The following is a 27,069-nucleotide window of genomic DNA, read 5'->3' on the forward strand; positions in this document are numbered from 1 at the left end:
AAAATCCCAATTCTTGGAATAGACAAAAATGAAAGGGGCAACTTAGCTTTTATGATCACCCGCATTGGATCAGGGGCCAGTTTATGATCTAACCTTGTAATTAGGGGACGGGGGTTTTAATGACAATACTGCATTGTTATTCCACTTGTAATTTCTATGGTCACATTACCCTATTTACACATTGTTTTGTATTCACTGAACCATAACTTTATTTCGGGACTTCTAAGAATTTTGGAAACGATAATTGTTTGTATGCAGATCACTTTACTGTCACTTTAAAGTAAAATCAGTTAGAAATGAACCTTTCCTTCGGAAACATGTCCACTAACAAAAGAAAGTGCCTCTCGATTTGCAAAAAAAAGTCGAAATTATTCATGAGTTAGAACATGGTGCAAAAAATGTTGAAGTGTGTAAAGAGTTTTCTTTGTCCTCTTAAACAGTATCGACACTTTGATAGAATAAACATGTTTACATATTGGCACTGGAAAAGAATAGAACCAAAAAATAAAAAAATAAATAAATAAAATAAATAAATAAATAAAAAAATTAGAAAGTGCGAGGTTACAAACGTCTATGAAGCATTGCTTCAATGGTTCACTACACAAAGAAGAGCTGCATTTTCAATAGGTGGTCCAATCTTGAAGGCTCAAGCGGCAAAATTTGCAAAACAATTTAGACATGACAATTTTGTATGCAACAATGGTTGGCTGGATCGATTTATGCAAATAAACGTCGTTGTTATGATAACATCGTTTATGCAAAAATTAATGGAGAATCTTGATCTGCAGATCCAATAATGGCAAATGAATGGATTGACAGTGTTTGGGCAGAAATCAGGAAAGATTTCAATGATGAAGACATCTACAACACCGATGAAATAGGAAATCGTGTTTAGTATTAAGTGTATTGTAGTTTATACAAGCATATTAACACAAATATGCTATTATTTGTATTAATATAACATACTAATAAAAAATAATATCCTATTATTTTTTCTTTCTAATATTTCTTTTGTTTTTTGAATCTACCTTTTTATCAAGTAATTGAGAATTAAAAAAAAAAAAAATAGGAGGTAGATTTAACTCATCACTGATATAGTGAGTAATGGTTATAACGAGGACATTTTGTCGGTTCCTTGATGCTTGTTATAACCAAGTTCGACTGTATACCAATATACTGTTATACTGATATAACTTCCTTTTTTTAACCCCAGTAATAACATTCCTCCTCCTCACCATTTCTTTTATTCTGCTAAGCCTGATATCTCCTTTTCACTCCAGGCCCTTGGGACCAGAGTGACATACTGGGGTGCTACTTTTTAGCCTTACTACTTTCTATTGGCTCTAAATTATTAGAGTATTCAAAGTGAGAAGTATTCTTCAGTTTGGCTTTATAATGATTATTCTAATTTTATTTCTATTATAAAAACTAGTCAGGTCACCCCTAACAAATTGGGTCCCCTCCCCAGAAAAATAGATGTATATTCTTACCTTTATCTATTTACCTATTTCTGATATTAATGAAACTATTTTACCCTTTCCCCCATATTGCAGGTTCTGCAGGAGCCTTCCACTTCCACACCACAGATACTGCATATATATTAAATCTGCTGGATATATATATATATTATTTTTTCTGTAAAATTCCATTCTACATGCAGTGTGGAAGTGATAAAAAAAATTTCAACAAACTTTTAATCAACACGCTTTGCTTTTAAAAATACACTCTGTCACGATATTTACAATGTTCAAAAATAGAAGTCAACAACTTCACAATGGTACTACATGGGATTTTTTCTTCTTCTTCTTCTTCCCTTTTTGAAAGCTTTTTCCAAATTGCTTGAACATGGCTGGAGAGGAAAAGAATGAACATCAGGGATAATATTATGTTGAATATACACTCAGTGATCACTGAATCGTGGCTGCTCCAACCATAATGGACTATGCTGCATTGTTCACAGGCAATGGTTGTTTAAACATGGGCACGTTTTGCTGGCAAGAACTAGGATCCCTGGTGCATATGAACCAATGTTTCACTGGTGAGGTCTACTGGTAGTTCTTAGGAGACAATGTTGCATTTTATCACAGACAGAAATGGGATCTTCCAAAGTAACACTGCACCGTGTCAACTGGCCCGCATTGGGCACGAGTGGTTCTAGGAATACTGTGAATATATCACCCATCTTGATTAGCTTCCAAATTCTCCTGAACTCAATCAAACTGAACACTTGTGGGATGTTTTGGAATAGGAAGTGAGGCATATGGATAAGCACCCATCTATTTTGTGGAAATCATTGCAGGCAGCATGGCTGCAATCCCTATGAACGTCTTCAGACATCTAGTGCAGTCAATGCCCAGATGAATAGTGGCTGTTATCTGTGCAAATGGTGGCCCAACACTGTATTAGCTAGGTGGTCACAATTCAGTGATCAGTGAGTATATATAGTAACAAAAAAAAAAACAAAACAAAAAAAAAAACAAAAAAAAAACGGGAGCAAATAGAATCATAACTGCTGCTTATTTAGTATGGTATTTTCTACAAGAATACAATTAGTTTTGTGCCAGTCATAAAATAACTAAAATTATTTTATTATTGGCATTTATATAAAAATATCTTAAATATTTGGAACAGCAATACTTTAAATACTATTAGGCCCCCGTAGCCAAGTGGTCAGAAGTGGGAGTGCAGTAGCACATGCTCCTTGAATAGACCAGGGTTCAAGCCCCTGACTGCCGAATACGGTCGATCTGCCAACCCGCACTGGACCAGCGTGGCAGATTATTGTCCATTTCCGTCAACCTGAATTATCGAGGAGGCTTCCACCCTGCAGTGGGTTGATAATGGCTGCAGTTTACCTCTTTTTTATTATTGTTTTATGGTTAAAAGAAAATGGCAATGTTCACTGAAATTAATAATTTCATGAAAGAAGAGAGCCATGCAGTAACAAAATACTTTTTTTTGAAAGGACCATCAGGAAGCAAATCAATGATAATATGAGGCAAACATTACACAATGACTGTCCAACAATCATATGGAAGATAAGAACATATCCATACAAGAGCCACTGGCATATACCATCAAGAACTGGCTTGCTGAACTGAAAAGGGGTTGCAGGGTCATCAAAGATGAAGTCAGGTTTGAACAACTTACAAACAGGCTTTGCTTTTTTCCTGTCAACCACAGAAAATACAGCTTGTCAGATTGGATTACAATTCATAGAAAAGACACTAAATGAATGAGTAACAAAATACTGGAAGGCCAATGACAAGAGGGCAAAGGGGAATTGTGCAGAGATAATTCTTGTAAAATTTTCCTACTAAAAGAAGTTTGTCAGCCAATTAATGATCACGGATGATATCTGGATTCATTATTATGATTCAGAGGCCAAACAAGAGTTTATAGAGTGGGATGAAGAATCAGCTTGCCAGAAGAAATTTTGAAGGGCACATGAGCAACCAAGTTAATGGCATCAGTTTCTTGGGCCAAAGGCACGATATTTACTGATTACCTTCAGAAGAGTAAATCTATTAAAAGTGAATATTATTCTTCCTTGCTACTGAAATTTAATGAGAAAACCTTTCCAGATGAATCCACTTCTTGCATGACAATGCTCCTAGTCAAAGGCTTGGGTAACCATGGAGTCAATCTGTGATTTAGCTTATAAAATATTGTCATGCATGTCGCATCCTTTAGATATGGTCTTTCAATTATTACCACTTTCCTGCGGTGAAAAAACATTTGAAAGGGTGATGTTTTGGGACAACCCCAGGGGCTCACATCTGGTGAGTATGGGCTTGGCACACCCAGGTTCCTGAGCTGGATATCATCATTCTTCTCTTTCTTGGTGATTCCCTTCTACTTCTGATTCTCTCTCTCTCTTTTTCAGGGTAACTCGGAAATTTTTTTTGGCTGGTGCAGCATAAGCCTCAGGCTTCCTTGCACTATATGGCTAGTAATAATAATAATAATAATGATGTTATTTAAGGGGTAAAGGAGTAGACAGAGAGGGCCAAGATAGTAAGTTCTAGGTCCATAGGTCAAGAAAAGGCAAGTGTTGATGAATTTATTGGTTGCTTCATTCTTTCTGTGATAAGCTGGAAATTTTAAAAAATCCCTCATATATGTTCATTGCAAAACACAGTTATTTATTTAAATCCAAGATGATCTCTTTTTTTGTATTTTTTGTAACTGGAATATAATCACTCAAGCAACTACTATCTCACTGTTTGTATTTACTGATATCAATTCACAGTAAATGTCATATGAACTTAGTGTCATAAAGGCTAGAAGCTAAAAACTTTGTACTTATTTTAATGCTTATTGTAACTAATACAGCTATACTGTATTATTTACAGAAAGACTAACTGCTTTCTTAGCTCATATTTGAAAAATATAAAATCACAGACATAAATGTTAAATATTAAAATATGAAATGACTTAGTCTTTTGTAAAGAGTTAATTTTAATACTTCTTTTTTGATTCATTACCAGTAGCATAATTATGCTAAATTGACAGGCATCAAATTTCAACGTTAATCGGGAAAATATCAAATTCACTAGACCAGCATTTAGATGCACTTTAAACTGAAAAAAAAAAAAAAAAAAAAAAAAAAAGTGACCAATCATTTAAAAAGCTGTAATTACAGACACAGAATTCACAGTTTTAGATTTTCTCAAAATTTCACATCTGATATATAAATATAATTAACAAAGTATGGTATTAAGTATTTAAAAAGTATTTATCCATTAATAAATCTTATATTTTATTTAATCACTCAACTTTTCATATCCAAATTTTAAATATAATTTACAAAAAATATTTATCTACTATTACATATTGTATTTGATAAAGCAATTTTTGTGCTTTAACAAAATTTCTGACTCACTGGTGGGTTGCAACCCATAGGTTGAGAAATGTTGCACAAAACAATACTCATTGGAAATAATTTTCTGGTGATTAATACTTATTACAGCAAGTGTACTGAATCTTTAAGAATTATAATTTTCAGAATCTTTTCACTTTTATTTGGCTTAGCAGTTTAAATCAACCTTTGATGCATCCTTTTTCACAAATTTGCAAAGCTAATAAATTTTATGCCTTTTATTTAAAATATGTTAGTGCCTTCAAGAGATTTTTTTTTAAAATATGATAAATTTTATTAGTGCTGTAATTTATTACTGTCAAGGTGGAAGTGAGGGAAATTTTACATTTTAATATAACACAGATATGTAAAATGGATGCTACTTACGTTTTGGAGGAAATGTTAAGGGAATCCTGTTCTGCTTAGAAAACAATGGCAAAATTATTTCAGGATCCAAAGGCAACCATGGTGCTTCATTTTGTTGAGTCCAAACCATGCTAGGTTCCTCTATTTGAACCATTCTTTGGTTAATGCATGTATGCAGATCTAGTGCTCCTCTGCAAGTAGAGAATTGAAATTACATACAATTGCAAATAATATTACATATAATTACAAAGAACTAAAGTTGCATTTTTTATTAAAACATTAAAATTTTAATTAATTTATTTTTTCTATCAGTAAAAAGTTTTTTTCTACAGTAGTTTTCTTCCTTCATATTTTGAAAACCAAATTAGTTTATTACAAAAAACAGACCTTTTCAGATTCATAAAAACAGCCTTTTTCAGCTACAGTTACCTGCTAAGTACTGCTTGCAGTACTAAGCAGGTAACAGTAGGAGATGAAAAGATGTTAAAGCATTTAAGATCTGATATCAAGTTTGTGATCTCTTAATCTGTGATGCTATTGCAAGAGGTTACCCGAGTGCAGAACAAATAAACATTACTATATATAATACTGTTATTTATTTGTGACATGGTACCAGATCCTTATGGTATTCAATAGTTATTTTAATCACAATGGAGGGTGGGCAGGTGCCTCATCAGTGTGACCATGACAATCCCATGGTAATTAAAATCACAAGAGGTATGCCATCAATGCATTAATGTTACTTGTTTGTGGTGTAATACTAGAATTTGGTTTAGTTTAGTTTAGTTTTATTGGCGCATCAGCGACTAAGGCTATAATGCGCCAAAACCTTGTCATGAAAGTGATAAAAAGCTTTCAGTGACCTAACGAATTAGGTCACTAAGTCAGGGTATAAAAGCCACGTATATATTTTAAAAGACGAATAGCAGTAAACAAGGTAAAAATAAAAAGATTTTTTAAATATGGTTAAAAAGGTTTACTGATTTCAAGAAACTAAAAATAGCAGACACTTGGTCATTGTCGGATAAAATCTGACTGAGTGTATAAGGCTCAGTCAGATGGTTAAAAGCGATAAAACGAGCATTACTAAAACTGGGACAGTCACATAAAATATGTTTAACGGATAAAATGGTGTCGCATTGCTCGCACATAGGAGGATCATCCGCCCTCAGCAGAAACGAATGTGTCAGATGACTGTGTCCTATGCGGAGTCGGGCAAGAACAACTTCCTCGCTCCGATTCCTGCGCAGACTGGACTGCCATGTTTGTATTAGAGGCTTTATTTGGTATAATTTATTTGTTCTCTCTCTATGCCATAGTTCTTGCCATTGGGAATATATATTTTCTCGTATTATTTGCCTGTAGTCTGTATAGGGGACTGACAGGCAACGATTGTTAGTGGGAGCTGCTGATTTGGCTGCAGTGTCAGCCAAATCATTTCCCTTTATCCCAATATGGCTAGGAATCCAGCAGAAGCGAATATCAAATTTATATTTATGAAGAGAATATATCTTCTGCTGAACCCGAGAGAGAACTGGATGACAGCTGCGTCTCAAAGATAATAAAGCCTGTAATACACTCAAAGAATCAGAGTATATTATTGACCTTTGGCACTGAGAAATTCGAATGTGATCCAAGGCTAACTCTATAGCATGCAGCTCTGCAGTGTATATGCTGGATTCGGGAAGAATCTGCTGAGATATTATAGTGTCCGGGAACACAACAGCAGATCCAACGAACGATTCAGACTTCGAGCCGTCTGTGTAGACGGGCAGGAAGTCGGAGTTCTCAGCTCGATGTGCAGAAAAGAGCTGCTGGTAGACAGATGATGAGGTCTCAGACTTTACCCATTTCTTAAGGGAAAAGTCGCACGATGGAGTATGAGCATGCCAGGGTGGAAGAGTTTCTTTTGGTGTTTGTGCAACCTTGTCTAGCATGATGTTAAACTCTCTGAGTAGCTCTTGGACACGAATGCCAAAAGGTCGGTTGGCAGTCTGACGGGTATTATATAAGTTTTCCCAACGTGGATCAAAAACGGATGTCCACGTAGGATGGTCTGGCAGGGATTTCAGCTTTAGAGCATAGTTTAAAGACAACTGCTTACGTCGAAGCGATAACGGTGGTTCGTTTGCTTCGACGTATAAACTCTGGACAGGAGATGTGCGATATGCTCCAGTAGCGACACGAAGAGCCTGGTGATGGACAGGATCCAGCCATCGAAGGGCACTGTCTCTGGCTGAAGAATATACCTGGGACCCATAATCAAGTTTGGATCGCACAAGTGCACGGTAAAGCCGAAGAAGCGTACAACGGTCTGCTCCCCAAGATGTAGAGGAGAGCGAGCGGAGAATATTAAGCCCGCGTGTGCACTTTGTGCGAAGTTGACGGATGTGGTGCAGAAAGGTCAGCTTTTGATCAAATACGAGTCCCAAGAATTTTGTGTCCGCTGCTACTGGAATAGCATTTTGTCCGAGCCTTAATTCAGGTTCAGGATGAAGATTACGCTTGCGACAAAAGTGTACGCAAACGGTCTTCTCCGGCGAGAACCTGAAGCCATTTGCAAGTGCCCAGGAGTTGAGGCGATCAATGGATTTTTGCAGTTGTCTTTCAATAACCCTCATGTTGCATGACTGACAAAATATGCTAAAGTCATCAACATAGAGGGCACTGTTTACGGTAGGAGGAAGTTGTCCTGTGATGGAATTTATTTTGATGGCGAAAAGCGTGACACTTAAAACTGATCCCTGTGGTACTCCCTCCTCTTGACTAAAGGAACAAGAGAGTGAGGATCCCACACGAACTTGGAAAGATCGGTTGGCCAAAAAGTTTTTAATAAAAATGGGGAGTCGTCCCCTGAGACCCAGGCTATGCAGATCTTTTAAGATGCCAAATCTCCAAGCTGTGTCATACGCTTTCTCCATGTCAAAAAACACTGACACCAAGTGTTCGCGTTTTAGGAAAGCATCCCGGATGGATGTTTCCAGTCTAATAAGATGGTCCAGAGTGGACCGGTTCCTTCGGAAGCCGCACTGGATATTGGAGAGAAGGTCATTTGATTCTAAATACCATATTAAACGAGAATTGACCATTCTCTCCAGGACTTTGCACAGACAGCTAGTCAGAGCAATAGGACGATAATTGGTGGTGATTTTTGGATCCTTTCCTGGCTTAGGAAAGGCAAGAACGATTGCCTTGCACCAGGAATCCGGAAACTGCCCTTCAATAAAGATTCTGTTATATAGAAGGAGCAGATAATCCATAGATTTTGATGAAAGATGTTTAATCATTTCATAATGGATGCCATCTGGTCCAACAGCACTTGCTTTGGAAAGAGTGAGAGCTCTTTTCAGTTCCTCTCTAGTGAATTCCCCGTTGTAGGGATAGAGGCCCTTGGACTTGAAGTCAAGTGTCTGTTTTTGGATTTTATATTTCAGGACCAGGAACTCTGGGGAATAGGAAGATGTTGCGGAGATGTTAGAGAATGTTTCCCCAAGAGCATTGGCTATTGCAGTTGGATCTGCAATAGTGCATCCATTATAATCTAGGATTGAAGAAGGGTGGGATGTATATTTTCCCTTCATTTTCCGGATTTTATCCCAGACTACCTTGGAGTTGGTAGACTGGTTAATAGATGATGTAAAACGGATCCACGATTCCTTTTGACTCTGACGGCGGGTATAGCGTGCTTTAGCTCGTGCGCGTTTAAAGGCCATAAGGTTTGTCGTGGTAGGATATCGGCGGAATATCCCCCACGCTTTGTTTTGGGCCCTTTTTGCTGTTGTGCATTGGGAATTCCACCAAGGTTTGGGAAATGGTGGAAACCGGGCAGATGTTTTTGGAACTGCATTCGCAGCTGCTTGGATGATAGCTTCTGTGATGTACGTTACTGCTTCATTGATAGGCTCTTGGCTGACGGTACTGAGATCAAAATTTGCCTGATTTTGGAAGGCAAACCAGTCAGCCTGATCAATCTTCCACCGTGGTAACCTGAAAGGAAGACATGGTCTCCCACTGTGTAACAAGGTTATCACAGGGAAGTGATCACTTCCGTATGGAGTCTCCTCCACTTCCCAAGTGAGTGAAGGGAGTAGAGAAGGGGAGCAGATAGAGAGATCAATGGCAGAAAAAGTACGGGTAGGCATGTGGAAGAAGGTGTTTTTTCCAGTATTCAGAAGGGAAAGGTCATTGTCATTGAGCATACGCTCTATGACTCGTCCCCTTCCGTTGATGTTAACACTACCCCACAGGGTGTTATGTCCATTAAAATCCCCAAGAAGTAAGAAAGGGGGAGGCAACTGCGTTACAAGATCATCAAGGTCTTCCTGGGAGATGTCAGTCCCAGGTGGCAAATAAATAGAGCAGACCGTTAATAGGAATCCCACTGTAAGGCGAATTGCAACAGCCTCTATGCTGGTTGTAATTAGCAAGGGCTGAACTGCGGTCTGATTATTCACAAGGATAGCCACTCCTCCATGGGCAGGACCATCCGCAATTCTATCCTTACGAAAGATTGTGATGTTATGCATGGTGGGATCATCATTTGCCTTTAAATAAGTCTCCTGCAAGCAAAAGCAAACTGGCTCGTGCTTTTGCAGGAGGGCCTTGATGTCATCTGTATTTCGTCGGAATCCACGACAATTCCATTGTAGGAATTTAGCCATTATTTTGGCTTGGTGGGTCCATCAGGCGGCTTCCGAGGTGCTGAGGGCTTAGTTTTATCAGTCTTGGATTTGTCTTTTTTGGGGAAGAATGGACGCTGTCCCGTGTCCATTTCCTCCTCCGCAAAGAGTTCCAAGACTGATTCATCCTGTACCTCCTTGTTCTCTACATCCATTCTTTCTGTTGTTACTTGAGGCTCTTTACCACTTGGTTTTGGTAGTGGTGGAGCACTAGGAGGTACGGATATAGGAGTGGCAACTGACTGTGTTTTTTTGGTGGGCTTTTGAGAACTCAATAAATAGCGTGCAATCGGGGTGAATGACTCTCTTGGTGGTATAGTCATCTCAGTTTGTGTCCCGATAGTGCTCTTAGCAGAAACCTTCTCGGCATATGAAGGTTTCCCGCTATTTACTGGTTGGATACGTTTTCTGGCCTCTGGGTAGGAAATATTCAGCTCTGTTTTCAATTTTTGGATTTCTTTTTCGTCCTTCCACCGCTGGCATGCTCTTGAGTAGGCGGGGTGCTCACCTTGGCAGTTGACACAGGTGGGTTTTGGAGCTGTACATTCCTTGCTCTCGTGGTCTTTCACACCACATCGAGCACAGGCAGGGTTACCACGACAAGATGTTTGTGAGTGGCCATATTTTTGGCATCTAAAACACCGCAGTGGGTTTGGGATATAAATCCTCACTGGGCAGTTTAGATAGCCTGCTTTGATGGAACTTGGAGGCCGTGGGGTGTTAAACGTTAGGATGAGAACTCGGGTAGGGACGAGATTCCCATCCTTTCTCATTGATATTCTTTTGACAGCTGTCACTCCTTGTTCTTTTAATTCAGAGCAGATCTCTTCTTCAGAAACATGAAGAAGGTCCCACTCTGATATGACACCACGTGAAGAATTTAAAGTTTTGTGAGGGGTTACGACGATAGGTATTCCCCCTATGGATGTAGACTTTATGATTTTTTCCGCTTGCTTGGTGGTAGAAGCTTCGACCAAAAGGTCGCCAGAACGCAGTCTTTTTACAGTTTTAGGTGAACCTGCCAACCCTTCTAATCCTTTCTGGATAAAGAAGGGTGACATCTTCCCAATGGACTGCTCTCCGGTGGAATGGAGAATGAGGAAAAGCGGTGTCACTGATGATGGTGTATCCTCAGTCCTGGCTCTTTTTGCAGAGGTGTTTTCTGCGTCATCATTTCGATTAGGTAAGGGCCTTGTTGGGGCCCCAGAAGAAAGATTTAAATTACTCATATGAGTAAAGAGAAAATGTCTGATGCCTAAGTACCTCACCCACCACGGAGCCCTACGAGGGGACGCCCACTCGTGAACTAGCAGGTACTGCGTACACGAATGGGACGCCGAGTTCGCTTAGAGCACCATACCCACGTTACCAATAAGTCTTTATCCCATCCCAGGACCATAGGGAGGGAGACTTATTGGAACGCAGTTGACCCTAGCAGTATAATACCACCCGCCGATTGATCCCAGTCGAGCCGGTCCGGGACCACCCGTCTCGTCGAAGCAGGGGCCAAAGTGGTGTATTGAAGCTGGGCCCCTCAACCACCAGGATCCCCCTTTCCGCTTCCACGGGTCGCGGCGCACGGCTGCACACGCCGGATTTCAAAGATGTAACCCTGAAACCAAGGTATGGGCGTTAGATCCCAGTGATGCTAATCTGGAAACCCAGCAGCGTCACTGGGAGGTCCCCTCACCACGTACAGGTGCCCACGTTGAGGGGTAATACTAGAATGGGAGGGTGCTTGTTGCAATAGCAATGACAGCTGAGAGAATATACAGCCTTAGATAAGGACTTAAATGGCCTTTACTTTGCAAGTTATTTGCACAGCAAAACAATTATGCACATATGAGGTCCCCAACCACTACCTCCAAACTTAACCCATAAAATTAAACTACATACGTAGTGTAAAGGCATCGTTTTAAATTTATCTCACATTGTGGCTATCTTCACAACGAGATACCAGGTACTGCACTATTTCAAATAAGCAACGCTTCTCTAGTAGAGAAGACTACTGTTACTTATTCTCAGATGGCCCCACCACCCTGACAGCACCGTTTCGAAGCTTGTTGGCTTACTTATTGGTAGGTGGGCAGGTACCCTGGTAATGCAAACATGACTATAAAATTAAATTAATGATGTCTTTACACTATGTATGTAGTTTAATTTTATGGGTTAAATATGGTCTATCTACACCAATATTATATACAGTAAACCCAAAACCCATATGAAATTATGCCTTGTGCATTTTGTCTTTAAATACATTATCACTTTAATTTTTTTTTTAATACAGTCAGTCCTCGTATAACACGTGTTTACACTACATGAATTCGATCATACACGATTCATAAATAGGGGAACGATATCTTATATAACACGAACCGAATTCGCTTATGCACGATTCGCCTTTGTGTTTACAAGAAATGGCAGTCGAACGTGGAATCACCCCAACTGAACGCAACATGATAGGAATGAAGAGAAGATTCTGAAAATGTATTTGTTTTTTATATCAGTGAAGGGGAAACACATTTCACCATAACGCAAAAACCAACACAATTCCAGCTATCGGTATAATCGAAAATGCAATTAGATCGAGTTTACTACCAGTTTATAACAGATTCCACTCACAGAAACGCAACTTGAAATTGTTTTATGGAAGTAACCTCTAGAAATGTGCTTTAGTAAAATGTGAGGTGTTAATAGTGTATCTCTGTTGTTTATTCAGTTGCTACACGCGCAGCTTTGTTTATGTGTATCAAGCAGTGCCTCCTCGTTTTGTAATTGTGCTTTATTTCCTAAAAACAAGTAAAATACTTAAAAGGTCTGAAAAGGAAGCATCCCGGTGAAGACACTGCAGATTCACAGAGAAAAACAAAAGCAATATCGATAAACAGAGGTGGACTGGGTCAAATTTGTAGTGACCTCATAATAATTTTTATAAAAATCTGTAGTGACTCCATAGCGTTTATGGCCAAAATCACACTGGCCTCCGGCCCACCGGGGTTTCCCCGGTAAGGCTTATGGCCAGTCCGCTTCTGTCGATAGAGAAAAAATATGATATTGTGAAACGCTTTGAGCGAAATGAAAGACCATGCGATATTGCACGTGCTACAGACCTAAATGAGGCAACGCTGAGAATTACAAAGAATGCAGAGAAAATAAAAACAACTTTCATAGCAGGAACAACTCAAAGTGTAATTAAAATCCATTAGATTAAGACACAAAGAATTGGAAGAGATGGAACGGTTGTCATCTGTTTGGATAGAAAATCAAACAAAAAAGTTTGCTTACGGTAGAAGCAAAAGCATTAGCAATATTTTATTACGTAATAGTCATAATAAAATACTTATGTATTACTTAAAATACTTAAGTAATTAAAATGCTTATGTACTATGATTTTTTTACGTATAATTTTTTTTTTTTTTTTTTTACGTGAACCCCAAACACGAGAGGTATTAGAACCTATAGTACTTAGTACCGTGCTTGGGTTGGAGGTTGAGAAGACGAAAGAAGATATTTGTTGACATTGGACTTGAACTTCTGTAGATTGTAATTTTCAGGAAATACGTATGAAGGAAGGTTGTTCCAGAAAATGGCAGTTGAATGAATAAACGAGGAAGATAAAAAGTTGGTCCTGTGAGTTTGAAGTTGGACAGTAAATGGATGTTGGCTGGTGGCGGCACATGTTTGGACTGTTTTGAAAGAGAGGGCGGGAATTATAGAAGCCAGTTCAGAAGAACAGTGCCCATGGAAGTATCTGTAGAAGAGGCATGCAGCAGAAACAGTACTTCTATGAGAAAGCGAGTGGAGAGACACTGTTAGAGATGAATCATTAATTAACCTAACTGCCCTCTTCTGAATGGAATCAAGAAGCCTGAGAGATGTTTTGGGGGCACCACCCCAGATGTGGGAACAATATTCCATAGCAGGGCAGATTTGCGATTTATACAGAGTGAGCAGCTGTTTGGAAGAAAAGTAACGCCGAGAGGGAAAGAGAAAACCAATTTTTTTAGATGCAGAGGAAGCAATATTTGTAATGTGCTTGTGCCAAGAGAGATTAGAAGTCAGGGTAATCCCCAAAAGAGATATATCATTTTGTCTAGAAATCGGAATGTCACTAAAGATAAGCATAGGAGCAGAAGAATCCTTTTTGCGAGATATAAGACAAGACTGAGTTTTAGAAGGGTTGAAATCAACTAAGTTGTCTTTGCCCCACTGGAGAATTATCCGAAGATCGGCATTTAAGGAATTGGCAGCAGATTTTCGAGAAGTTGAAGCTGATTGAGCAGAACAAGGTTTCTCAAAATGGAAAGTTGAATGCAATGTGCTATCATCGGCAAAACTATGGATAGGATTTCCAGTCAATGGAAGAAGGTCATTGATATACAAAAGGAATAGAGTGGGGGAAAGAACTGAACCTTGGGGGACACCGGCATTAGTGGAGAAGTTAGAAGACAGAGAGCCATCTACCATCACCTTCAGTGAGCGATCGGAGAGAAAACTGGATAACCAATTACTAAAAACAGTTGGCAAGCCATAAGATGGAAGCTTGTTTAGAAGACCTTTATGCCAAACACAATCAAAAGCCTTTGAGATGTCAAGAGCAAATACTTGTGTTTCACCGAACCTTTCCATTGAATTAGTCCATAAATGGGTAACATAAGCCAGAATATCACCAGTGGATCGACACTGACAGAATCCATACTGGCGATCGTTGATCAGCCGGAAGGTTTCTAGGTAGTTTAAGAGTTGGCGGTTAATTGATTTCTCCATTACTTTAGAGAGAGTAGAAGTAACTGCAATGGGATGATAATTGGATGGGAGGGATTTGTCACCCTTTTTGGGAACTGGCTGGATATGAGCAAATTTCCAAGCAGAAGGAAAAACACTTTTGGAATAAGAAAGGAAAAAAGGCAGCAAAGAATAGAAGTAAGTTCAGGAGCACAAGTTTTGAGAACAAGTGGAGAAATACCATCAAGACCTGGAGCTTTCTTAGCATCAAGATTCATCAAAATCCTTCTGATATCCTTTTGACGGAAGACCACAGGAGGCATTGAATGGAGCGTGTTGGGAATGGTGGGAGGTGTTTTACCAAGATCATAAATACATGAGCTGAAAGAAAAATGGGATGCTAGCAGGTCAGCTTTATCCTTGGCTGAAGTGACAACAGAACCATCTGGTTTGGACAGAGGTGGGAGCAGAGATGGGCAAAAGTTGCGGCCAATAGCTTTGGCAAGAGACCAGAATGCTCGGCTACCATTAGGGCAAGAAGCAAGTTTTCTACTCTTAGCCTGTTCAAACTCTAGTTTGGACTGATTAATAACTGCTTTACAATTGTTGCGAGCTTTGGTGTAGGCAGAAAATGAAACTGAAGAATTAGAAACAAGCCAATTACGATATGCAACATTCTTCTCTTGAACAGCCTTAGCACATTTATTGGAAAACCAAGGTTTAGATAAGGGACGAGATTTTAAAGTGGAGTGTGGGATAAAGGATTCCATTCCTGCAAGAATAATTTCACTGACACGATCTGAGCAAACATTGACATCAGAAGTTTTGAAACAGTAATCCGACCAAGGAAAAGAAGAAAAGAAGTCTTGCAGGTCATCCCATTTTGCATTCTTGTAATGCCAAACAACACGAGGTTGGGAATAGCCATGAGATAAAGGTTCCATTGGAGAAGAGACAATCACCAAGCTGTGATCTGAAGTGCCTAAAAGACCTCTCACTTCAACCGTGTACTAGAAGGGTTGTTTGTGAGAAAAAGATCAAGCGTATTGGCTGTATGATTAGGATTGTCCGGTATTCTTGTAGGTAAATGAACAATCTGTGCTAGGTCATTAGTAATTGTAAAAGCCTCAGCATCTCGACCTGCTGGGTCGGTGTGACTCGAAAACGGAAGCCAGCTGGAGTTGTGAACATTAAAATCACCAAGGAAAATTACCTCACTGTTAGGAAAGTTGGACTGGAGAAAGTCAAGTTGCAAAGAGAGGAAGTCATAGAGCTCCAAGTGATTAGTGGAGTTGGGAGAACGGTAGAGACAACAGATGAATTTGACACAATGAGGTAGAGAGATTTTAAGCCAGAGAAGATCAAAGAGAGGACATTCCAAATTTCCAAGTCTCTGACAGGGAATATCAGAATGGACATATGCACAAGTACCATCTTTGAGGCGAAAGGAATCATACAGCGAATAATTTGGGCATCTGAGATGAGCAGTAGTTGAATCGACCGATAACTGAGATTCTGTCAGAAAAAGTACATGGGGTTTGGCAGACTGCAAGTGGAAATGGACATCGTTGAGATTAGAATGAAGACCACGTATATTTGTGAAATGAATTAGGAAGTCCTTGGGAGGTTTAGATCTTTTCGCAGATAAGCTTGCTCTATTAGTTTGACAATTCATGGTGTATTCAATAGTAAGAAAAAGTGGGTGGGACATGCTGTATGAAGTAATGAAATTTTTGGATATGGCGTACACGTGGTAAGAATATACCCAGATCCTTGACATAACGTGGCCTCGGCAATGCTCCCCGCATACACACTACTCGGACTCCCTCCAGTCACTATCTGGCAGAGTAGAGGTAGCAAGATTATACACTAGCTGATCCGGAAGCCTCCTAGAGAGTTACCAATAGGTTCGGTCCGGTGTACTAACTAGCGGCCGGCCTGCGATAATAATAAATAATCGTAATAAAATACTTACGTATTTTATTACGATTATTTATTGTGTTTGGTAATGTTTTGGTTACAAATGCGTGTTCAATCTTGGGTGGTCGGCACCTGTTGTTTATATTCCATAGAGCCTGTTGTTTATATTGCACGAGGGTTTCTAGGAACTATCGTGCTATATGAGGACTGACTGTATTTTCACATTTTTTTTGGCTGATATTGCATAAGCTTGCTTCCTTGCATCATTTTGTGAACACTAATCTTCACATTTTCTCATTCAAGGTGCCATGACAAACATCTATGTCTGCTCTGTGATCAACTCCATGTATAGCTTTTAATGAACCCCATTGTGCAGCACCAATTCTGCCTCAATGTCAATTTTTGAAAGTAATTTTTGACATACCTTTCATTTCCATATTGTCTACCTCAAATTCTGGCTCTACTATTAATAATTTTTTGCCTTTGGCAAAAAATTATTAATAGTAGAATGGGCTACAACAGTTGATGGCCACATCGCGTACCTTTGTTATCAATGAAGCACTAGAGAGTATGCCTCCTGTGGGCACAGCAACACCAGCACTGGACTATTGAGAATTTGAAAACAGTTGCTTGGTCGGACGAGTTGAAGTTCCTGGTGCATCATGTTGATGGAAGGCTCAGAATTTGGCGAAAACAACATGCATCCATGGATCTGTCATGTCTGACGACTACTGTGCAAGGTGGTGGGGTAAGTGTTATGGTGTGGGGAATGTTTTCTTGGCACACGACGGGTCCATTGATACCCATAGATTCACATCTAATTGCCACATCGTACCTAAACATCATTGCTGACCAAGTGCATCCATTCATGTTGACAGTTTAACCTCAGTCAGATGGTTACTTCCAGCAGGATAATGCAGCGGTGCACAAAGCCCAAATCACTATAGAATGGTTCCAGGAACATGACAATGACTTTTCTTTGCTGCAGTGGCCCGCTCAGTCCATGGATCTCAATCCTATCGAACATCTTTGGGATAAGCTGGAAAGGGCTGTTCACTGCAGGCCTACACCTCCGTCGAATCTCAAGGAACTGCGTGACACACTCATGTCTGCATGGTACTCCATTCCTGCACAACATTTTTCTACATCTTGTTCAATCCATGCCTAGACAAATTCAGGCTGTTTTGAAGGCTAAAGGTGGGTCAGCACACTACTAGGTAGGTGTACCTAATAAAATGGCAGCACAGTGTACATACTAGTGATTGATTTTCCTTTACACATTTAAGTTAACAGATGTTTTTAATCTAAAACTGTTTCAACTATAGTAAAATCAGCAAGTGCTAGTGACTCTAAGAAGTGAAACTCTGTCCAAAAGGCTTGACCTTAGAAATGAAATTGGATATTTTAATAAAAAAAAAAACCAAAAAAAAAAAAACGCCACTGAATTTTGGAGAGAGCAATTTGATATATGCTAAAATTTGATTTAATACAAACCAACATTAGAATCACAATTGCTACAATTCTAATGGAAAAATTCTTCTCAAATGTGGTAAGGTAGTAACTCCTTTATAGAACACAATGTACAGTATCAAATTCCTTTGAGTTCTGTGATAATTCAATATAAGGCTGTTGTTGTTGTTGTTGTTGTAGTAGGGTTTTAGGAGCATCAGCAACTAAGGCCATATTGCTCCGTGTATACTGTCTGTAAACTGCATGTTCTGAGGTTGATTTTCTGTTTGCTGGACGAAAAACCTGAGTTTCCAGGAGAAAAAACCATGCTACTCTCTTCTGAGACTGACTAACAAAGCCATGTAAAAAAGGCCCATAAAAATTTCTCCTGTCATCAAAGGGATTTGGAACTCAGGTCTTTTCCACCCAGTGTGAGTAGAAGGGGCAGCACTAGGGGTGTGCAAGTGAGGCACTTGCCACAGGCACTGCCTAAAATAGGCACTGTGCCATTAATAAAATGTTTTACGTTTAACACTCAATATCAAATTTCTACTTTCTTTCTATCCCAAATACAAAATATTTTTTCTTGTTTATTGTACTGTTAGGTTTTCACTATTTACAATTATACAAATATACCACAGTGGTAGATACAGTAATCCATTAATCCCTTAATGACGTTGAGTGTGGAAATATATGCTGGTGTACTGTGTCATACCTAAAATTCTGGTAATCACCCTTGTAATGCTGAGTGTAGGCGTTGATGATTCAATCAAAAGTATAGGTATGAAGGCTTAAAATTTAATTACGGTAAACACTCACACCTGACTCTCTTGCATTTAAAGATAATTATTTAAGAAAGAAATATAGTTAGGGAAGGACATTGTGGTTGTTTTTCATAAAGATTATTACTATAATTAATACCACTTGAAATTAATAATATAGTTTATTAAGCTAATCACCTAAACCACTACACATTTTAGGTGACGTTTCAGGCATCTTAACAATACCCACCACCAGACCATACTGTTGGGAGGGGGACAGAAATAGTCCAAATATCCAGAGGAGCAACCCATACACAACCCCCTCCAGACCACCAGAACCAGCCTGCACACCAACCCTGATGTTTGGAGTATGGGAGCAAAGGTCACCCCAGGCTTCCACTACACAACTACTGGATCCAGGGTAGAAAACTTGGAACCATTCTATTGGCTAATGGTCTTAATCCCTCACCTATAAATTAACTGCTGACAGCACCCCTTGCTTGTATGCACATCAGGTTTCTGAGAGCATCAACAAGAGGAGTTTGTCAGGGTAAGAATGTAATCTTTATGTATTTGGTTTCACTTAATTTAATATCTGTTTTCTATTGTAACGGTAATTCAAACTTAATACTTTAGACTTATAATTCACAATTAATTAACTTATGTAATTTTAATATTAATTGTAATTGTAATATATTCAAATTTGTAACCCTTTATATCCCCCCCCCCCACACACACACAGCACGGTCTGATGATGGTATCGGTAAGATGCCTGAAACATCACCCTAAATATATAGCGGTTCAGGTGACTGGCTTAATAAACTATATTAATTTCACATGGTATATGAGTGGTATTAATTATAGTAATAATCTTAAGAAAATTATTTATTCCTTTCATCTCACTTAAGTGCATCTGTCGGACTGCAAATAAGTGAATATCTTTTTATCAATGTGCAAAGTGTGATTAACTGGCTTCTTTGATTTAAAGTTAAGGTCTTTACTTTTTTATGTTGTAATAGTGAAAAATCTTAAATAATTTTAAACGTGTTCAGAGGACATTTTAGATTACTGCTTCTTACTTACATATAGTATTTGCATATGTTTGTAAAAATTAAGTGCTAAATTATATTACATATTAGTTTGTTTGTTTATTAAAGAATCTTCATTTAAATTTATTAACTTTTATTTTGTTACTGTACGGAATTTTTCTGTGGATTTATTTAATAAATTTGAAATTGTCATACAATAATTAATTAATTTCAATATTATTTTTGTGTAATTTTGTCAAAATGCATTTTACAATATGTCTCTGTTTTTGTTAGTTGGTTGAAACTTTTCAAAAAGTACCTTCCCTGAAATAATGGGTGGAAGCATGAAAAGAAAACTTAGTGACTGGGAGAACATCAAAAAGGAAAAATTCAAAAACGAGCAGAATGAAAAACAGTTTAAAGCTATGGACAGTTTTATGTTGAGGAAAATTCCTACAACAAATAAAACTTGTGAAACTGACATTCTCCATTCATCTTCAACTTCTCCGTTGCATACTTGTGAGAATAAAGAAAACAAATCTCCAATATGTTGTGTGCAAGATGTAGAAAAAGATGAATCAGTAATTATTAATAGTGTTACTACTCAAATTTATGATTAATTTTTGTGGCAAAATGTTTTAAATGATAATATTAGATAACTTATTGGAAAAAAAGGATCTGTGAAAGTGTCTGGTTCAGGTTTTAAGTTCCATCAAAGCTATGGTCGGCAGTTTCAACAAATTTTTGTAACAGTCTTAAGTAATAATGAAGTGATTGAGAGATCTCGACTTGTTTGCTCCATAAAAAAACCATGCAGTTTATTAATTTTGTTATAAACTATTTTCCTCTGACAGGTGCACTTGGCTAAGCAAAGGGTTTTCAATGTGGAAAAATCTAGGTCGCACATTAGAAATGCACGAAAAAAATGAAGGACATAGCATATCTTTTAAAATTTGGAAAGAGTTAACGTTGCATCTTAGAACAGAAAAAACTATAGATTGTGAAAACCAAAGATTAATCAATGCTGAAAAAAGACACTGGTGTGGTGTTTTAGAGAGAGACTAATTAGTGTTGTGCAATTTTTGGCAGGTCAATCACTAGCATTTCGAGGAAAATTGGATAAATTATTTTCCATCATAATAATGGGAATTTTTTAAAATTAGCGGAAATTAAGGGAAAATTTGATAGCGTGATGTCAGAACATTTACTAAAAATAAAAGACAACATACTCATTATCTTAGTAAAGATAATGAGTATGTTGATTACCAAAAAGATACCAAACATACTCATTATCTTAGTAAAGACATAAAAATGAATTAGTGACAAATGGGCCTGGAGTACTGGGGTCCATAGTTTAACAAATAGATATTTATTTACAGTATACCCAGTATAAAATAAAATATAAGTACAATTTCAGTAGCTTTCGGAACTCGTGTCCCTTTATCAACTGACAAATTTGAATACATTACAAGCAAAGTGTGGCACGTTACTCATTCGTCATTGTTGTAGCACGGACGTGTGCTGCCTTGCGCCAGTGATCATCCATCAATAAAACGGTTGTCTCCAGGATTGGATGTATACGCATGCCTTTCTGAGAAGTTACAACATCAAATGTGTACAATTACCAGGTAGGAACCTACGTTCACTTGTCTCCAGTGTGAAGACCCCTGTCACACCTGTCTTACGCAGCAATGTAGTGTACCGTATCACCTGTAGGGCCTGTAACAGTTGCTACGTAAGTGAGACATCGAGACGTCTCCAGGATCGCCTCACGGAACACGACAGAGCAATCCGGCTTGCCGAAACTGACCAGTCCGCGCTTGCAGAACATTTTTGGGCTACCAACCACGATCTTGACCCCAAGCGCGACTTTGAGATAGTGGACCACGCGCGACACTTTCGCCACCGCCTATGGCTAGAGTCACTAAACATAATGAACAACCCTAAGGCATTAAATCGCCAGAAAGGCATGCGTATACATCCAATCCTGGAGACAACCGTTTTATTGATGGATGATCACTGGCGCAAGGCAGCACACGTCCGTGCTACAACAATGACGAATGAGTAACGTGCCACACTTTGCTTGTAATGTATTCAAATTTGTCAGTTGATAAAGGGACACGAGTTCCGAAAGCTACTGAAATTGTACTTATATTTTATTTTATACTGGGTATACTGTAAATAAATATCTATTTGTTAAAAATGAATTAATTTACTGTCTAAATCGGTGCAGACTAAAATCTTAAAAATGGTATTAGAAGCCAAATATTTCTCAACTATTTTAGAGCACACCCGATAAAAGTCATACCAAACAGATGACTATTATTAGATTTGTTATTTTAAATAAAGAAAGCATTAAATTTGGAATTAGGGAGCATTTTTTTGGGTTTTATATCAGTATCCGATACCACGGTTTGGGACTAGTGGGAGCGATATTAAAACAATCAGAAAGTTTTGGTTTACCTTATGATCTATGCAGGCAAGGATATGATAATGGGGCAAACATGAAAGGTAAAATTTTAGGTGTATAGTAGCAAATATTAAATTTAAAATCCACATGCATTTTTCATTCCTTGCACAAATCATTCATTAAATTTATTGATTAATGATTCTGTATTGGCCTTAATAGAAGGAATAGCTTTATTTAATATCATCCAAGAGTTTTATGTATATTTTTCTGGTTCTAATTCTAGGTGGGCTACATTACTAAAACATGTTCCATCAGTAACTTTAAAATCTCTGTCTGAAACATGGTCAAGTTGCTCTTGAACCACTACGATATCATTTAGATGGTATATATGATGTGCTGTTGGAGTTGTCAGAAAATAATGAAAAAAGATACTATGTCTCGTCATTTAGCAGAGTCACTAGCAAGAAAAATAATAAATTTCAAATTTACATGTTCAGTTGTGATATGGTATAGTAGCCTAAAAAAACTTAATGTGGTTTGCAACATTTTGTAGAACCCATGTTTAAATCTTATAGACTCCTTAAAGAAGCTAAAGATTTTTTAGTAGGAAAACATTCTGATGCAGGGTTTGAAGAACTGATAAAAATTTATAGCAAACTTGCAAATGCTTTTGATGTAGAAGCTACTTTTAAAGATATTGTACCTCAAAGAACTCGGGGGGGGGGGGGGGCGCTGTGTGTGTGTGCCAGGTGCAGAGTGTCTAGAAATTAGGCATCAACTCAGCGTTCTACTGGGCATCTATGAGAGCTTGAGGTGTAGGGTAGATGCCCTCGAAGAAATTAATATGAGGGGCCCGTCAAGCTCTCAGCTGCCCAAATCAATGCCAGAGATCACAGTGGATCTCTGGCGTTGATCACAGAGATCAGGCAACACAGTGGCAATCTCCAAGGCAGAATGTGCTGGTCCCAAAGGAACTAGTTATTGTTGGTGACTCTATTGTCAGGGAGACGGGGAATATATTGTGTAAAAAGGATAGATAGAACAGGACCAGGGTATGTCTGCCAGGGGCAAAAGTTGATGACGTTGTAACGCATATATCATCTTTTAAGGACACAAAAGGTAATACTGTTCTACACATTGGCACCAATGACATTAAGAGTAGGAGATCTGCAGATTTACTTAACAAGTACAGGTCACTGTTGCAAAAAAGTCGAGAGTCAGGGTTAAATTTGAAAGTGTCTGCAATTCTGCCCAGACACGATAGGAGGGAATACGTGATGAGAGCCTTGTCAATCAATTTGGCCCTGGAGGGAATGTGCAAGGCTCAAGGGGTAGAATTTTTTTCAGCGTGTTCTGTGCTTGTTAACAAGAGAGACTGCTTCTACAAGGATGGGGTACACTTAAATAGAAAGGGTGCAAGAATATTTGCTGATGCTATCAAGGCAGTGATAGGTGGATCGGAAAACTGCTAGCTTGGGGGGATTCACAGACTAAAAGGTTAAAAGTAGCCGCAGGCAGAGGTGAAGTGATTCTTGCACAACTTCTATTAGAATAAGTAGTGACCTGGAGCGAGGGGTGCTGGGGGTTTCAGGGACTGATGGCAGTCATCGAGAAACAGGTGGGTATATGGGATGTGTTAGGGTAACTAATAATAAGGATAGGTACATGTATACTTGCATGTATACCAATGCTAGAAGTATATTAAATAAATCTGATGAATTTGAAGTGTTGGTCAAGACATCAAAGGCGGATATTGTTGGGATAGCAGAGACTTGGTGTCACACAGATATAAGAACTGAAGAACTGGAATTTGGGGAGTACAATGTGTACAGAAAGGATAGACAGGATAGGAAGGGAGGAGGTGCTATGCTGTTAATTAAGAAAAACATAAAATCAAAAGAAGTGCATCCAGTTGATACAGATGAACAGTGCACTGTTGAGTCAGTTTGGTGTGACATAAGCACTGCGAAAGCAAAAATAAGAGTAGGAGTGTGTTATAGGCCTAATTACTCAAATGAGTACAATGAACAATTGTACAGAGAAGTAGAGTGGGCTAGCAAATCAGAATGTCTTATAATGGGGGATTTTAACTTCCCAGATTTTAACTGGAACTTGTGGATTGGCCAATCACACACTAGTAAGACTTTTGTGGATTTATTGGATGATTATTTTCTGCTGCAGCATGTTCGAGAGGCAACCAGAGAGGGTAATACTCTTGATCTGGTTATCAGCAGTGATCATTCGTGTATTAAGAATTTGCAGATAAAGGAACCACTAGGTGGCAGTGATCACAGTGTACTGTTGTGGGATTTACTTAAAGATATAATTACCATCAGGGGTAAAAAGAAAGGGTTTCTGCTTCCATAAAGGTGAGTACAGTGGTCTCAGACAGTTTTTAAATTCTGTACAGTGGGATCAACTGATGATGTTACCAACAGTAAATTCTAAGTGAGAAGCATTCAAGGAATTAATTGTGGATGTTACTAAAAGTTTCATACCTATTAACAAATATTGTTCAAGGTTTAGGCCTAAATGGTTATCAATGAACTAATGAGACTCGTGACAGAGAAGAAAAATGCATGGGATGCATATAAATTATCAAGCGACTCAGAAGCCTATGGCAGATATAAGCTAGTCTGTAATCAGGTCACAAAGGAGGTTAGGCAGGCGAAGGCAGATTATGAGAAATCTTTGGCATAAGATGCTAAGAAAAACAGCAAGGATTTCTTTACTTATATAAACTCTAAAAGGAAGGGGATGAATCTGATTGGTCCACTTGATATTGATGGTTCTACTGTTGATGATCCTGCTCAGATAGCAAACAAACTGAATGAGTATTTTGCATCTACATTCACATATGAGGAGTTATTAAGATTTGAAAATGCAGAAGGTTTTCAAATTGTAGCAGGGTGCTTAATGATTTTGAAATAACTGAGAGCAAAGTGTAGGAGAAATTGTTGAAGTTAAACATAAGGAAAGCACCTGGGGTGGATAGGATCTATCCAGTTATATTAAAGGAGGCGGCAAAGCAACTAAGCAAACCCTTAGCCATAATTATGAGAGCATTCTTGGACTCAGGGGAGGTCTCCACGTACTGGAGATGTGCAAATGTATCCCCAATTCACAAAGGGGGGATCAATGGGTGACACGAGTAATTACAGACCAGTTAGTTTAACTTCTGTTCCAGGTAAATAATGGAGTCACTGTTTAAAGATGCATTGCAGGATCACCTAGACAAGACTGCAGCAATAATTCAGAACAGCATTGGTTTGTTAAGGGAAAGTCTTGTCTGACAAATTTGATAGGATATTATGATGTGGTTACAAAGGAACTGGATTCAAAAAATAATTTTGATATCATATACTTGGATTTCAGGAAAGCTTTTGACACTGTTGCGCATGGAAGACTACTGTACAAATTTGAGCAGAATGGTATTAAGGGTAAGTTGCTACAATGGATAAAAGGATGGTTGAGTGGGAGAAGACAGAAGGTGGTAATTAATGGGTGTTGCTCTTTATGGACTAATGTTATTAGTGGAGTCCCACAGGGTTCGGTGTTGGGTCCTCTTGTTGTTTTGTATATTTATCAATGATATTGATGAAGGTATATCAGGCTTAGTGTCGAAGTTTGCAGATGATACAAAGGTTGGCAGGGTTGTTAATGACAGTAATGGCAGTGTGCTACTGCAACAGGATCTAGATAATTTGGGCAGATGGGCTAAGAAGTGACAACTGAAGTTTAACCTTGACAAATGCAAAGTACTGCATATGGGTAGAAGTAACCCCAGAGAAACGTACCAACTGGTACGTTTCTCAAAATGGGAAGCATTCAAGGAACTAATCTTGGAGGCTACCAGGCTTTACATACCAACTAAGAAATATTGTTCAAGGTTTAGGCCTAAATGGTTGTCAGATGAACTAATGAGACATGTGGCAGAGAAGAAAAATGCATGGGATACATACAAATTAATGGGTGACATGGAAGCCTATGATAGATATAAGTTGGTCTGTAACCAAGTCACAAAGGAGATTAGGCAGGCAAAGGCAGACTATGAAAAATCCTTGGCAAAGGATGCAAAGAAAAACAGAAAAGAGTTCTTTACATACTTGAACTCGAAAAGGAAAGGGATGAATCAGATTGGTCCACTGGATATTGATGGTTCAACAGTTGAGGATCCTGCTCAGGTGGCTAACAATCTGAACGAGTATTTTGCATCTACATTCACGCATGAGGAGTTATTCAGGAAGGAGAATGATGTAGGTAAAGTAAACATTGGCAGTGAGCTGGATGATTTTGTAATAACTGAGAGGAAAGTGGAGGAGAGATTGTTGAGGATAAACATAAAAAAGGCACCTGGGGTGGATGGGATCTATCCAGTTATATTAAAGGAGGCAGCAAAGGAAGTATGCAAACCCCTAGCCATAATTATGAGAGCTTCTTTGGACTCAGGGGAGGTACCCATAGACTGGAGATGTGCAAATGTAACCCCAATTCACAAAGGAGGATCAATGGCTGACACAAGTAATTATAGACCTGTTAGTTTAACTTCTGTTCCAGGTAAATTAATGGAGGCACTGGTTAAAGAAGCACTGCAGGATCATCTAGACAAGAATTCAGTTATAGCTCAGACGCAGCATGGTTTTGTTAAGGGCAGGTCTTGCCTGACCAATTTGATTGGATACTATGATGTAGTCACAAAAGAACTGGATGCAGGGAATAACTTTGATATTATATATTTGGATCTTAGAAAGGCTTTTGATACTGTTGCACATGGAAGACTGCTGCACAAATTGGAGCAGTGTGGCATTGGAGGCAAATTGCTGCTATGGATAAGGGGATGGTTGAGTGGCAGAAGAGAGAGAGTGGTAAT

At 38.6% G+C, this 27,069-nt stretch overlaps 1 protein-coding gene across 1 annotated transcript in view; it reads right to left on the reverse strand.

Moving 5' to 3' along the window:
• Positions 1-1,734: 1,734 nt before the first annotated feature.
• The window catches only part of LOC150079474 (little elongation complex subunit 2-like), a 162,053-nt gene continuing 136,718 nt past the window's right edge, over positions 1,735-27,069 (reverse strand). Inside the window, exons 17-18 of the mRNA XM_090382392.1 lie at positions 5,249-5,418; positions 1,735-1,849 (exon numbers count right to left, since the gene is read on the reverse strand). Coding sequence (XP_090238518.1) covers positions 1,770-1,849; positions 5,249-5,418 — 250 coding nt within the window. The 3' untranslated portion in view covers positions 1,735-1,769. The remainder of the gene's footprint in view (positions 1,850-5,248; positions 5,419-27,069) is intronic.

The sequence above is a fragment of the Mastigoproctus giganteus genome, chromosome 10 (assembly GCF_048544385.1).
Source record: "Mastigoproctus giganteus isolate SK-2022 chromosome 10, ASM4854438v1, whole genome shotgun sequence".
NCBI classification, from domain to species: domain Eukaryota; kingdom Metazoa; phylum Arthropoda; class Arachnida; order Uropygi; family Thelyphonidae; genus Mastigoproctus; species Mastigoproctus giganteus.